Source organism: Nesoenas mayeri, assembly GCF_963082525.1.
Source record: "Nesoenas mayeri genome assembly, chromosome: 21".
Taxonomy (NCBI): domain Eukaryota; kingdom Metazoa; phylum Chordata; class Aves; order Columbiformes; family Columbidae; genus Nesoenas; species Nesoenas mayeri.
In genome coordinates, this window is record NC_137571.1 from 4,483,728 (window position 1) to 4,498,120 (window position 14,393).

Genomic DNA, 14,393 nt, shown 5'->3' on the forward strand with positions numbered 1-14,393 from the left:
GGCTGGTAACACCCACCCCAGGAGCCAGACTGCAAACCCCTATTCTGAGGGCGCCTCTCCCCCCCAGTGCCACACAAACCCCACAGCAGCAGGACAGGGACCTGAACCGTGCCTGCAGAGGCTGAAATCCTGTAAACCCAAAGCAGATTCTCCCCAACGAGTCACTGGTGTCTCCTCCGCACTCCCCTCCAGCCCCAACCCCTGCAGCCCCCTCTGAACGTGCCCCCCAAGGGGATGCAGCCCCCAGAGCTGTGCACAGGGTTCCCCAGAACATTGTCCCCCATACATGCTCCCCGCAGCCGAGCCACCCTGGCGGGAGCACCCTGACCTTCATCCCGCTGCCGTTTGGTTCAGCGTATTCCCCTCGGTCGCAAGGTTTAGGTTTCACCTGGTGATTGATTAAAGCCTCCGGGCTGCAGAGGTGAGAGTTAAGGTGACCTGGAAAGGACTTGTACCAAATGGGCACTTGCTTGAGAGGTGGTGGGAGTTGTTTTATTCCTGCTGCTGCTCCACAGCTGGATAAGGAACATCCAGCCCGATGTCCCGGGCTTGCCAGGGCAGCATTGGCAGAGCTGTGTTTGTAAGTGCACAAGAAGTGCTGATTTATTTTTTTTGCTTTAAACAAAGACGTCACTTCTCTAAATTGTTTGCTGGAATGGGCAAGCTGCTAATAAATAAGGGGAGAAGGCGTGCTGCCACCCCCAGCTGCCACCTCCTCCCTGACCGTCACTTTCTGCCTCCGGACACTTTGCTTTTGCAGGTTGGACCCTGAGCAGCCCCTGGTAGTGAATGAAACTTGGCAAAGCTGCTGGGGCTGGTTTAACAAGGACACGGAGCTGGTGCTGTGGGTCACTGTGCACAAGGAAGGGACAGGTCCCACCTGTGCCTTGTCACCTCCCTGGATACGAATCTCCATCAGTCCTGGAGCGTGAAGGTTTTGGGATGGAGCCAAGGAGTCTGAATCAACACGGCACCGACCCATCTGTCAGAACCAGTGGAGGTTTTGGGAACCTTCCTGGGCTCTGTTGGATTTTCCCCCACCGACCCGACTGTGGGAGTCCTGCGGCTCCGTGTCCTCCTGTCCCGATGAAATTTTAAAGAGGATTTCCGAGGCTGGGTGATGGCGAGCGGGGCAGCCTGCGTGCTTGGAGCCTGCTGCCCTCTTGGGATTGCAGCTCAAGTTCCTGGCACGGCCGGGAGGCCAGGATTTGCATCTGCAGGATTTCCAGTAAGTTTTGCAGCCCTGGAATGCAGCTGCAGGGCTGCGGGATGGGAAGAGGGGCAGGCGGCACCGGGGGCGCCGGGACTCCTCACCCGGGCACCGCAACTCGGGCAAAGCCCCAGCCTGGCCCCATGGATGGGGGGATGCTGGGGAGCCCCGGGCAGAGCTGGGGGTGGCATCGCGGAGGGGAGGGTGTAACCAGCCCCTTCTGTGTGAGGAATTCGCTTGATTTGGCACTTCATGGCCAGGATGGGTAGAATTTGGGGCAGGTGGCCTTGGGGGACCCAGGGCTGGTGTCCCCCCGAGAGCCGGGAGAGCACTGGGGACAGCCGGGAGCTCCGGCCGTGGTGAGCGGGGGCTGCAGAGCACCTGCTTCTGCTGGAGGTTTGGCCCCAGCCCAGGGCAGTTAGCTCCTGGCGTTGGTGATCACACATGCTCTGACAAACAAGCACCGGGATGCCCCGGCCTCGCTTCGGTGAGCTCCAACCATCCCTCCCGCTGCCGGGTGCGGGATGGGGACAAAAGCCCCAAAGCCAGGACAAACCCCTCCCCATGTCCCAGCGCTGCTGTGGGGATGTGTCAGCACCTGTCCTGAGCACTGGAGGAACTGGGAGGCTTCCACCCCACGCTGCCGGTGCGGGGAGCAGGATGGGTCTGGGATTCGGCTGCTTTTCCCAGCTCTGAAGGCGAGGAAGGAAGAATGGACACAGAAATCAAGAGAGCTTTGCATCCCTGGGCTCTCCGGCTCTGGCTCAGCAGCCACAGGACAGTTCACAACCAAATCCTGCAGGGCTGCTGGTCCCTGCAAAGATGGAGCGTCAGAGGACAAGAGCGAGTGCTGCTCCCCAAGGAAACACAGTCCGCCTGGGGTCTGATTGACTGCGCCGCTTCCATCCACGGTCACCTGCGACACAGCCTGGTGGCACTTGCCAAGCCACCCGCAGGTCTGGTGTCCCCCACTGTGAGTGTCACAGCTCAGCGAGATGATACTGAGCGTGTCGATACCACCATCCCCTTCAACTAGAGGTAGAGGCTTTCATTGGAAACTTCTCTCCTTTCAGCATCCCACTCCCATTTGTTGTCCTTTAAGCAATTTATCCCCATTCAAATTTAAACTATTTCAAGCAAACACAAGTGCTCTGGGTAAAGAGCTTTGGAAGAGCCTCGCTCGCCACCGCTGCCCGCGGCTGATAAGGCAGCAGTTGCCTGTGCCGGCCGCCCCGCTCCCGCGTCCAGGAGCTGAACATCTCTCTCCATCCTCACAAGCCGATTCCCTGGGAGGATGCTTTGCTGAGCTGCTCGGAGGTGATCCATCCCTTCTCTTCTCACTGTGGACAGCACCAGCTCGGCTGCGGTGCCTTTGCTGGGGCAGGATGAGGCTGCTGGACTGACAGCAGCCAGGACCAGAGGACGGGGAGGATCAGGGCGCTGGGGACCAGCCCTGGTTCCATCAAAGGGACCCTCAGGCACCCTGGACCCTTCCCCGGCAGCCGTCGCCCACGGGTGCCCTCTCCTGGCCGGTCCCCACGCACGGAGTTATCACACGAGGTGTGTTTTCCACTCCCCCCTCCCCGACTTCATGTTCTCTGTGAGATGCTCCTGCAGGGAACGGTACCAAGGCCGGTGCTCAGGGTGGTGCTGGGCCCTGCTGGCGGGCTGTGCTGCAGTGCGCTGCTGGCTCCCGGCACTGCGGGAGTGGAAAAAATTGACAAAAAGAAAAGAAAATTGACATCTGGAAAGCCCAGGAGGGGCAGGTGATGCAGCGAGCTCCCCCTCGGCTGCCTGGAACAACCTGGCCCAGATTGAGCGGCTTCCACCGGCCAAATGCTGAAGTGGAGTTTTCCTTCCCCAGCAGCAGCTGCTCCTGTGGCTCTGGGGCGGCCTCAATGTTGGATGCGCAAAGGTCCTTGGTTACAAACCTGCACCCGCCTTAAGCCAAGACCTAAACTCAGCCCAACCCTGCCGTGATCCTTGCAGTGTGTTCAGTTAAACTCGACCGCTGGAGTTTGCTCAAACCTGCCCCAAACTCCCTTTCCAGAGATTAAGGTTGAGACCGGGCGATGCATCTCAAGGAGAGCACACACGTTATCTTACAAAGGGAATTTATTTCATTTTACGAAGCTTATATTACATGCATGGACTGAAGCTAGTACAACAGGTAACAGCAGGGCTGGGGTTTATCCTGATTTCCATTAGTGTTCCTGGAATCAACCAGGCCAAATTAAAGGATCTTTTGCCCCTAGAAAATACAGTCATAACACAAGGAATGTTGTTGTTGTTGTTTTCACTCTCACTCCTTCACTCCCTGCCCTCGAGCTGCATAGAGCCAATGCTCCTGTTTACCAAAAAAGGAGGCAGGAGAGGCAAATCTAACACACACATACACACGCCCCCCCTTACGCCCCCACCAGACCACTGAGATGGGAGGACTCCATCTAGCTCTATTCAGAGAATAAAAATACAAACAGAATACCGGGAATAAAGCTCTTACAACAAACCAGATGCAGTACCCTTTAATAATTTTACTAGATAAAAACGTTTTACACGTTGTTCAATGAGATGCTACAAATGCCTTTCGATTAGTTCTCTTTCAGTTTAATGGGTCTGAACAAGCAGCTGAATACACTGAAATATTGGTTTCTAAAAATAAAAATATTGCATTCTTGTCAGTGTCTGTTGGATATTCTCTCATACCCAGCAGAGGAAGGTGTATAGTGCACCGGAGATTGCAGCCTACTATAGGCTTAATATCAAGTACAGATACACAGAAGCTGATGTACTCATCCGAGCGGGACAGCGAACGTCGCGGGATTCGCGGTAACGTCCCCGTCCCTGCTCAGTCCCCTGTCACTTGTGTGGCTTGGCCGTCTGAGGTCTGGTTGGTGGACTGGATGAACATGGGCTGGGTGATGTCCTGGCCTGCAGGCATGGTCACTTGCTGGATCTGGTAAAGTTGCTGCCGGAGACAGAAGCAGAGAGAGAAAGGAGCGTCAGCTCTCGTCACACCCAGCGCCAACACCCTACGCACAACGCTGGGCATTAACCCTCCGAGTTTAGTGGTGGCGTTAACAGCAACTCCCAGGTTTAACTCCCAGGTTCCCCTCCAAGAAGAACCCACAGACAACAAATGGCCATAGACATTTGCTGCTAAATCAGAAAGTAATTGTGTGAATTTCTGAAGCACAGATTGAGTTCAAAGCTACTTCCACAATAGTCAAAAGCTCGATGTTAAGACCTTTATTCCTAAAGCGTTTAGGACTAAAATGGGTCCCACCCAGAGCGCAAGGGACTGGATTAATTTGGAGCAAAGGCAGCAAAACATGAAGAATCCACCTGAATGAAGACTGGCACAACACCCACTTCTGCTCCTGCTCAGGGTTTGCTGGCAGCAGCAGTTTTATCAGGAGAAGCCGATTGCTAGAACATGCAGATCTTAGGAGAGTCTTTCTAGGTGTTGATTTCAAAGGGACGTCGCACCAACGACCTCCAAGCTCTTACCTGTCCGTCTGTGAACTGGCTGAACTGCTGCTGTCCTTGCTGGACTTCTGTCTGCGTTATCTACAAGGGTAAGAGAAGCACCATCACTGACAGCACTTTGGAGACGGCCAGAACCCCACTACCAATATTCTGCTGCTGCCTTTCGAGAGCTTTTAGACTCTCCCAAACTTCATTACCCCACCAGGTGGTTAAGACACGGCTTAAGCCGCCGGCTGGTGCTAACCACAAGAACAAAGGACACGGGATTCAGTTCATTCTAAACCGAACACAGCGTGTCCTTTCTGGCTTCCGCAGAACACGGCCTCCAGGATGACAGAAAAGCCGTCGCTTTTCTCTGAAGGCAGAGAAGGGTCTCTTAGCGACCGGTGGCCACAAGAACACGAGACAACCCGCCGGCAGCAACGCTGGTCGTGATGTGTTCCCGCTTGGCTGCTCCTCCCTCGCCCGGCCAGAAGGAGCGGAAGGAAAGAGAAGGTTGATGAACCCAAGTTTTACCTGCAATCAGCTCCAAAGCAGCACGAGCTTTACACAGCACGACACACACACACACACATATTCGCATGCACCTTTCACGGACAGGGAAAGAGTTCCGCTGTGCTCCTCGCTTCGTTATTGTGATGGAAGTAACAGGAAGAAAAGAAACGCAGGAGTCCTAGCCCAAGAGCTGGGGCATTCGCCTGGAATTTGCAGTTTTAGGAGCGAGGGGACAACATGTCAAGGTCAGTCCTGCCGGTTTAAGTGCGTACCTGCTGAGCATTGGTTGCAAGCGTCTGGATCTGCCCCTGGACTACCTGGGTGCCTGACACAGGTTGGGCTAAGCGGATATACTGCAGCTGGCCAGCATTCAACTGAACCTGGAGACAAGCGGAGGGGGCAGGGAAAGAAAATTAAACACATAACTGTGTAACCTGAAACGCATCAACTTGCCTTCTCGTTTCCACAACACAAGCCAGGGGAATGGATGACACCGGGGAGCTTTGGCGGGGATGAGTAACTACCACAGACCCTGCCAAAGCAAGACCAGAGTCCACGCAACTCCTGCAGCATCTCCAAGCGAAACCCCGAGGAACCACAACGTCACGTCTTTGTCCAGAACGCAGCGGTCACTTAGCAGATTAACCGCTCCATTTCGGAGAGCTTGGAGAGCTCTTATTTCTTTTTGGTTACGAGAATCAATTCACTACTTGGATGTACCGTTTCGCATAAAGAGTATTCTTATGAGCTGGCTGCACATAATGACACTGCTATTATATCCTGCCAAAAAGGATAAATGAATGTACGGGAGATTTGTACATAAAGACAGCAGAGATGACAAACCCCAGGAATATTGTGAGGTAACATTTGGAAGCTTTTAATGCAACTCTCTGCCAATACATGTCACCCCCGCTTGGCAAAGGCCAAAACCTTCTGTGCCAATACTTTGTGTACAACATTTAAATGCAATTCTTTTTTAATCTTGGTAACCTCAGCTCTCACCTTGCATGTTCTGTAATATCAACTACTAATACACCACTGAGAAGCGACAAAAAGATCACAGTCTGATTGATACCAGTGTTGAATTGTTCAGTTAGTGTTATTTAACGTAAAACATTTGGAGTCACGGTCTTAAGGTTAATTATATACACAAAATGTTTTGAGGTTGTGTTTTCTTTTTAAAAACGGGAAAGGGGAACATACAAATACTTGAAACCTGCTCACTGACAGAGGTTCGAGTGCTTAGAACATGGTCTTGGTGTTTGCACAAACGCCGCTGACTTCACCAGCTGTGTCTGAAAGCTCCGATATTATTTCGAGAGCAAATAAACTCCACGTGAGCATAAACACGCCAATAAAGAATGTGTTTCCGCACTGAAATCTGCTGGCAGATCATGTTTGCCACACTAGGGGCTTCCTGCTCAGATTGTAACCGCGCTACTGACTGAATGGATGAAAGCGATTTAGAAACAGCACTTTTCCAGAAACGAGGGCAAGCTCCAAAGAACCTGCCCAGCAAGAACATACAGATTGAATTTAACACAAAATTAATGCGGACAAACAAATGATTACCGTTTAATTGACACACACACACTTCCAGGTTTTTCTCACTTTAAAGGCAAAAATAAAAGCTGCCTTTCCAGAGGCATCCAGTGGTCCTGGAGTGTCGGTAAATCACAGTAGAAGTGTTCACGGTGTCAAGAGAACGTGGAAAAACAGCAGAGAACATTAGTAAGGTTCTCTCAACACTCCTGTAGGCGCTACCAGTTTCACGAGGGTGTTTTAAATTGTCATTTGTGGCATTGGGAAAGATTCTTTGCTGAATCTGAACAGATACCGGAGTGAAAAGGAACCAGCAGAACAGAGCACTAACTGTATCAAGACAGAAAGGAAACTCAAGGGAAAAATAAGAGAAGTGCGGTAGAAAGAGAACAGAACAGAGAGCAGCAAAGAGCCCAAGGACAGTCATTATATGAAACTGAACAAAAAACACTTTCCAGGGTAGGGCACTAAAAGCTTTGGGTGTGAGCGCGTGGCTCCACGTTCTGTTTCACTTCACTTGTTGGAAGTGATGCGTCCTTCGGCACACGCTGTGATTCTTCAGCACACCGCGATTAAGAATCTTCTTAATTACAGTCAAAACAGTCTCTCTGGCAGATAGAGAAGTGCGAATTCTGACTGTTTCATTAAAACGCTGCTCCTAAGCTGCTCTGCTGCAGTCTGACAGTTATTAGAGGGTTCCCAAAGACAAGACATCACACAGTTTGTCTCACATCTGTGTGTAAGACGCTCCAAGGAGAACGTTCTGCAGGAGATTATGGCTCCTAACAGCTATTTTATAAAGAATTCTTTCTCCTAACAGACATCCAAGCCCTCTTCTTGTAGGGAGTTACAGCATTCACTGGAGACAACTGGGAAACAAGCCTGAGCTGTTGTTCTATTGCTGAACCAAAGGAGGATGGTTTAATGCTCAGTCCTGTTGGAATGGACTCACTAAGGCTGGAGGTGGAGATCCAAAATGCTTTGAAGAACAAGTACCTTGGAGAGCCTTTCGTGATGTAAGGAAGAAAAAAGAATGTAAAGGAAAGGCAGTGGAGAACGCAGAGAAGAAAAAAGGTTGCTTGTAGTAAAACACCGTATTTGGTAAGAAATATACCTCCTTTCTGAACAACACCAAGGAGTAGGAATCAGCTGAAGACTTAAGAGATGAGAAGAATTTGGAAGTGAATTGGGACAATCTAGTAATATCCACAATCTCAACCTTTTTTACGATGTTCTGTCAAAGCGCTGGTTTTGCCCGATGTTCAGAGCAAATCTCAAAAAGCGAAATTGTGTGAGAGATCAGTTTTGCCCCAGCTGTGGGGACACTTAATGATAGAAGCCACAGCAAAATGCTTGTCTTGGTCACTTGGTCTGACCTTTGGGTCACTTGGTCTGACCTTTGGGTTACTGGTTAACTACACAGAACTGGATTTTGTCTTTTTTTCCTTGAGGAGGTGTAAAATTTTCCAGATGGGAACCAACAGGTGCAGCTTTGTTGTGATTTTAAGTTAGAGAGGGGGGGAAAACGTGACAAGCCACGTTTACCCAGGACACAGGGCAGGATGTTACAACTGATGCTGGGTACTCAAAATCTTAAGGCCACAGGAGGTCTATGATGATGTGAAATTAAGGAGATGTTTTCTGGTTCTGCAAAGCTGTTCCTCCAAGCAGCTCAAAGTATTTTGTAGAACTATTTCTCGTAACATAAAAGCTGATTAATAACCTCACAGATGGCACCTTTCCCATTCAGTCTGCCAGGTCATGACTTCAGAGCACAGAGGCAGAATGAAGTAACAGCAAAAGAAGTTAATTATGCTTTATTTAAACCATGCTGTGGTAGAGAACTAAGGTTTATGCAGGAAATATTTTATTTATTGCTTCCTAATTGTAACTATTTCACTCAGAAGAAAGTATCAGGGGTGGGCAATGAGTTTACACTAGATGGGTTAGATTTATTCCCCTCTTCAGGTCACACCTGGTTAGTTTTCCTCTCTTAAGTGCAGGAAACACAATCCAAACTTCCTCTCACAGTTCATAAAGCACACATGTACAGTCTTATGCCAGAACACCAGCAGACAGTTTGCTCATAAGACTGTTAAACGTTTGTACTGGCAGCCTTACCGGGATTTGCTGGATTTCTCCTGTGTTGGTGATGATCTGCTGCATGACTTGCATGGTCTGCCCGGTGCCACTCTGAGCCTGCTGGGTCTGGCCTTGCGGCTGGGCCTGGACTATCTGTACCTGCTGCCCTTCGCCCACCTGCATCGTCACAGGGGTGGTCTGCGTTCAAAACGGGGAGAAGGACCAAACAAGGACTGATCATGCGTGAAACAGCCACAAGATACAAAGATTACCACAGATAGACCACTTCCTAGACCCACTGTTGTTGATGATTAAATCACCATGAAGTGAACCCAGGATCTACACAACCCTTGTTACTAAGGTGCCCGAACACCTGGTCACAACCAGAAAACATATTTCACAGAATCCCAGAATGTCAGGGGTTGAAGAGCCCTGGAAAGCTCATCCAGTGCAATCCCCCCATGGAGCAGGAACACCCAGATGAGGTTACACAGGAAGGTGTCCAGGCGGGTTGGAATGTCTGCACAGAAGGAGACTCCACAACCCTCCTGGGCAGCCTGGGCCAGGCTCTGACACCCTCATCCCCAACAAGTTTCTTCTCATCTTTAAGTGGAACCTCCTGTGTTCCAGTTTGCACCCATTACCTCTTGTCTTATCATTGGTTGTCACCGAGAAGAGCCTGGCTCCATCCTCCTGACACTCACGCTTTCTATATTGATGCCCATGAACGAGTCACCCCTCAGTCCCCTCTTGTCCAGCTCCAGAGCCCCAGCTCCCTCAGCCTTTCCTCACACGGGAGATGCTCCACTCCCTTCAGCATCTTGGTGGCTGCGCTGGACTCTCTCCAGCAGTTCCCTGTCCTGCTGGAACTGAGGGGCTACAACTGGACACAAGATTCCAGGTGTGGTCTCCCCAGGGCAGAGCAGAGGGGCAGGAGAACCTCTCTGACCTACTGACCACCCCCTTCTAACCCTCCCCAGGTACCATTGGCTTCCTGGCCACAAGGGCCCAGTGCTGGCTCATGGTCACCCTGTTGTCCCCAGGATCCCCAGGTCCCTTTCCCCTACGCTGCTCTCTAATAGGTGATTCCCTAACTTACACTGGAACCTGGGGTTCTATATTGTTACTGACTGTCCTGAGCGGTGAGAGCAGGACACAGCAACACACCACCCGCTGCAAAGCCCTGGCCAATGCTCATCGCTCACCTGCCCCTGCTGAGGTTGGGCGATGATGATCTGTCCTGGCTGGATGGTCGTGGTGGATGTGGTGGTTTGTTGGCCTTGCTGTTGGCCTTGAACCTGCACAGCAGCAGGTTGCTGAGCGAGCGTGAAATAATACTGTACGGGCTCGGCTGGGGTCACAGCCTGACGCACCTCCTCCTGCAGCACAGGGAACAGACAATTAACCACAGAGGGAACATTGACACCCAAACACCACAGCTGGAACAGCCCCTCCATGAGCACCATCCATGGGAAAGCATCTTTAATACCTCATCTGTAACCGCTTAATTAAGTACATCTGAAATGATAAATCAAAACGGGTTTCCTCGTTTAGTCAGCTGTATGGAAATCAAAAGCATTCCCAATAACTACATATAATCATGTAGTCACCAATTTCATTATGAGAAGCAAACGAGTAAAATTAGCATAGCTGAAAACCACGCAACTCCTCATCAGTAAATTCCATCATCGCCTGTTATCTTAACACAGTATGAATTGCAAATGTACCGGGAAGACTTAAAAGCCTCATCTGTCAACAAAACCCTCTTCTTAGCCAACATACCCAACACAAATCTCAATCTAGCTCTGATATTAAACTCCTGGGAATAAAAGTCATGGACTTGATGTATACTGTCGTGCCCTTATTTATTTATTTAAACCCAGCCTTTCCAGAATTATAACAACTTCATCTTGCACTGCGGCTTAGCAGCCCGATTCTGCTGGAAGCGGCAATATCTCAACAGTGTGAAGAAACAAAAGGCTCTGCTCTCGCTCACTGTCAGAGCACAGGCTGTAATACGGCTGGTTTGTTTTATCTACACGTGTCTTTAGGAGAGAAAAAGCCCCTTAAGATTAACGGTATTTTAGGCAAAGATGTAGATTTTTCCGAGATTATGTGCAGTGACAAGCCATTAACGCTCAAGAATCACAACTGTTACGCTCCCCCGAGGAGCAGCTGGATGTTGAAGCTTCGGGAGATGCAGCTCAGCAGACGTTCACTCCATGGCAGGAGGAGTAAACAATCCTCTCCCAGCCACCTCAGTTCACAGCTGAGAGTGTAGGATGTTTACACGTGCTACAACATGGTGAATTCCCATTTACACGAGCCTGCTTGACTCCCCTGTAAGAACTGCTCCCGGATCACCTTCAGTGCGCCCAACTGAACGGGACGAGGAAAATTCACATTGAACAAGATGGATATACATTGTCTAGATGGGCTGGAATAAGACAGTCCTTTTGCTCAGATGTTGGTCTCTCGGATGGACTTAATACTGTGAGGTTTCTCAATAGCCTACCAGAAAATTCCCCTCCAAAGATGAAGCTGTTTGCAGTTGGCTGTAATCAAAAGTGCCACCTAAGCCTGGCTCTCAGAGCAAACATCAGCACTATCCCGTGGTACTGCAAACCACCACCATCAAATACTTACAGTACGCTACACAGAGCAACTCACTGATTATTCCAACTTGCTTCATGAAAAATCCTTTGGGGGAGGGATTAATAACAACTTTTAAATATATATTCAACAGGACATGTCTTCAGTTAACCATAAAAGCATAGGCGTAGAAGAGCTGCGGCTGCTTCTGTAAGTCTAGTCCTTGTACGTCATTTCTAGAGCACTCCAGTCCTCAGTTCCTAGCTGGATCCTGAAACAATTAAGGCAACTGAATACTTCTGTAAGTATCTATTCCAGGTTAAGCTGCATTTGCTACAGGCAAAACCGGCTTAAATCCAAATCTGCTTGAACTAGGTTATATCGTATCATTTGCCATCTTTTATTTTCAAGCCACAGCTTTAGTTACCAGAGCAACATAACACTCATGGTTTCATTCCCAGGTCTTCCACGTAACCAACAGTGACTTGTCAAACACTCTTTTCCATGGTAGAGATAAAGTACAGATTGTATCCCCAGCCAAAAAGCACCGACTGTCAGTGCACAGGCAGCCGCTTTTCAACACTGCTGAATCAAGGGAGTGTTTTCCATTGCAAAGCCCTGACCTGTGTTCTTATCAGGCAGCTATTTCTCCATTAAGCTTCTCTCACCGTAAGAAGTGTTTCTAGTGATTGAGTGGATGTATCAGTAGGAGACACATCTCTACAGCTTATCTCAACCCCAAACCACCCGGGTTTCACTGCTGAGGCTGTGCAATCCCAAAGGCACAGCTCTGGGGGGATGTATCGTCAAGACACCTTAACCGAGTAACCTAAATGCACCTAACACACTATTAAAACCCTCTGGACATTTATTTGATTATGGAACTTGAATGTTCTGTAATCAGAACATTTTGATGTGAATCAAAAGGTTCCAGCAAGAAAAAGATACAGGCGATGTTCTCCCTCCCAAACATGGAGCACTTCTAAAAATAGCACTGCAAAGCAGAATAACCGAACGAGGCACCTAAAAGAAAAATAACCGAATGTGCAATGCCAGAATTAACCTGTGTTACTTCAGGCTGCAGCCAAGTCGTTTTGGCTTATCAAGCTGAACAAACTGAGTTGAGCAAAGCAGCAAGAGCGGCTGTGCCAGCTGCTGCTCTTTTTATTTAATACCGAACTAATGATCTTTGGATACATCATCCCTGCTGCAGGGCTAACCTCAGCGAAGGGATGGAAGGAGCCGCGCTGGAAGCAGCAAGACTGAGCTTTGATCCCACTTCATGGCGTCTTCAAGCAGGGAGGGAATCGAAGGCTTTGTGAAACACGAACCTGTTGGGTTGGAGGCGTCGTGCTCAGATGACGGCAGCAGCCTGCTGCTGCAAACATCCGACTGAAAGCTCCTGCTCGCACCTCACAGCTTCCAGTCAAGGATGTTTACAGCAGCAAGGACTGCCCCAGGACGCAGGGGCTGGTCTCCGAAGCACAGCGGTCTGCTTCTCCCTTTACATGCCAAAGCACGCTTTTTAAATGAGATTTTTAACATTTGGTATCAGAGACATTTAGTTGTGTCACTTCAGTAAATCTCCAAGTCAGGCTTGTGTAAGTTTCCACTCAAGCTCTATTTCCATAAAAAAATATTCAAGAAGCTGAAAACTGTTGTAAATAAACATGCAAAGGAAAGGCACAAACCTCATGTTTAAATCTGGTTCTGCGTTGCTTTGTCAACTCTCTGCCAATTACAGACCGAAATCATACCAAGGAAAGGACAGACAATAACGTTTTTATTTTTAAGCCTCACCTGCCGCTTTGGAGGCTTCAGTTCATCTCTTGGAACAATATCGATAAGAAAATCGAACTGATCAAACTTGGTAATTGCCATGGCGATGTCATTCCTCTGTTAGAACAAAAAGATAAAACCATTCTTCAGCTTTAAAAGTCTATTTGTCACTGGATAAATAAAGTGAGAGGTTTTTAATTGAGTGAAGCTCTCCACAACAGTCCTGCTGCAATTCACAGAGGGCTCGTGACAACCACCATAAGCCTTACAGGATCTTATTCAGGGCAGGGGATTCCCAAGAGATGCTGAGAGAACAAGCTTCAGCATGTGGAAGGGCAAAGTGGTTAAAAGAAAGCACGAAGATTAAAACATACTCAGCAAACTGGCCAAACATGTATCAGGAAAAGGATGTGCAAGAGTCAACGAGTTTCAACGAAAAACTGGCAAGGTGTCTTCTCAAAGCAAATTCCAACTTCACTTTTCTACCCTGCCTCAAAAGAAATCTAAGGAGGTCAAAGCATTAAAGACCTGAATAAAGAGCTACCCAGCAATAAGTCATCACTTAAGTGTATTTGCTGAAGATTTGAAAAAATCCCCAAGATAAAAAGGCCAAATTACTTAAAAAAATAAAAAGCACTCAGTCATGTTAGAATTCTTGCAAGCCACCCTAAAGAGCAGGGCTAATTCAAGGAGCTACTAGAAGTCTCATTCTCTCTTTAGTTGAAGATAAATGTATGCAGTATATATACGAACAGGATTTGAGGCACAGATGCAGACGCTGCCTAACGAGCAGGTAAAATCTGAAAGACCATCAATCCTCTCATTTCAGGCTAGTTGATATTTCTAAACCTTATAGTGTCTTGGTGTTTAATTGCCAAACAACGATCACGTTGAAAGCACAAGAGAGACGTTCCTTCTGTTCTGCAGGCAGCACGTGTTAGAAAAGCGTCTTCACCACTTTTACTGCGCAGATGTCCCTCGTATGTCACTCTCCCTGCTGAGGATTGGGCTCCATCCAATTTCCTCAGGAACAGACTCCCATAACTCAGACCTCTCCGCTCACAATTTTCTTCCCAAATACTTGATAAGCAGCGACCGCATTTCTCCAGCTGCACCGTCCGTGCAGAAAGCGGAAGGCAAGGCAGCGCTAAAACCTGACTTAGTTTAAGGTCTTATATGTTAGGATCAGGACTTAGCTATGATT

General features: G+C 48.9%; 1 protein-coding gene across 5 annotated transcripts in view; it reads right to left on the reverse strand.

The window, feature by feature from the left end:
• Nucleotides 1-3,323: 3,323 nt before the first annotated feature.
• The window catches only part of NFYC (nuclear transcription factor Y subunit gamma), a 29,134-nt gene continuing 18,064 nt past the window's right edge, over nt 3,324-14,393 (reverse strand). For 4 of the 5 annotated variants that reach the window (XM_080357693.1, XM_080357694.1, XM_080357695.1 and 1 more), the window contains 6 exons: nt 13,211-13,306; nt 10,024-10,197; nt 8,858-9,016; nt 5,467-5,574; nt 4,721-4,780; nt 3,324-4,178 (listed from right to left, as the gene is read on the reverse strand). In XM_080357693.1, coding sequence (XP_080213819.1) covers nt 4,059-4,178; nt 4,721-4,780; nt 5,467-5,574; nt 8,858-9,016; nt 10,024-10,197; nt 13,211-13,306 — 717 coding nt within the window. In that variant the 3' untranslated portion in view covers nt 3,324-4,058. The remainder of the gene's footprint in view (nt 4,179-4,720; nt 4,781-5,466; nt 5,575-8,857; nt 9,017-10,023; nt 10,198-13,210; nt 13,307-14,393) is intronic. The other variant, XM_080357696.1, reaches the window with a different exon arrangement.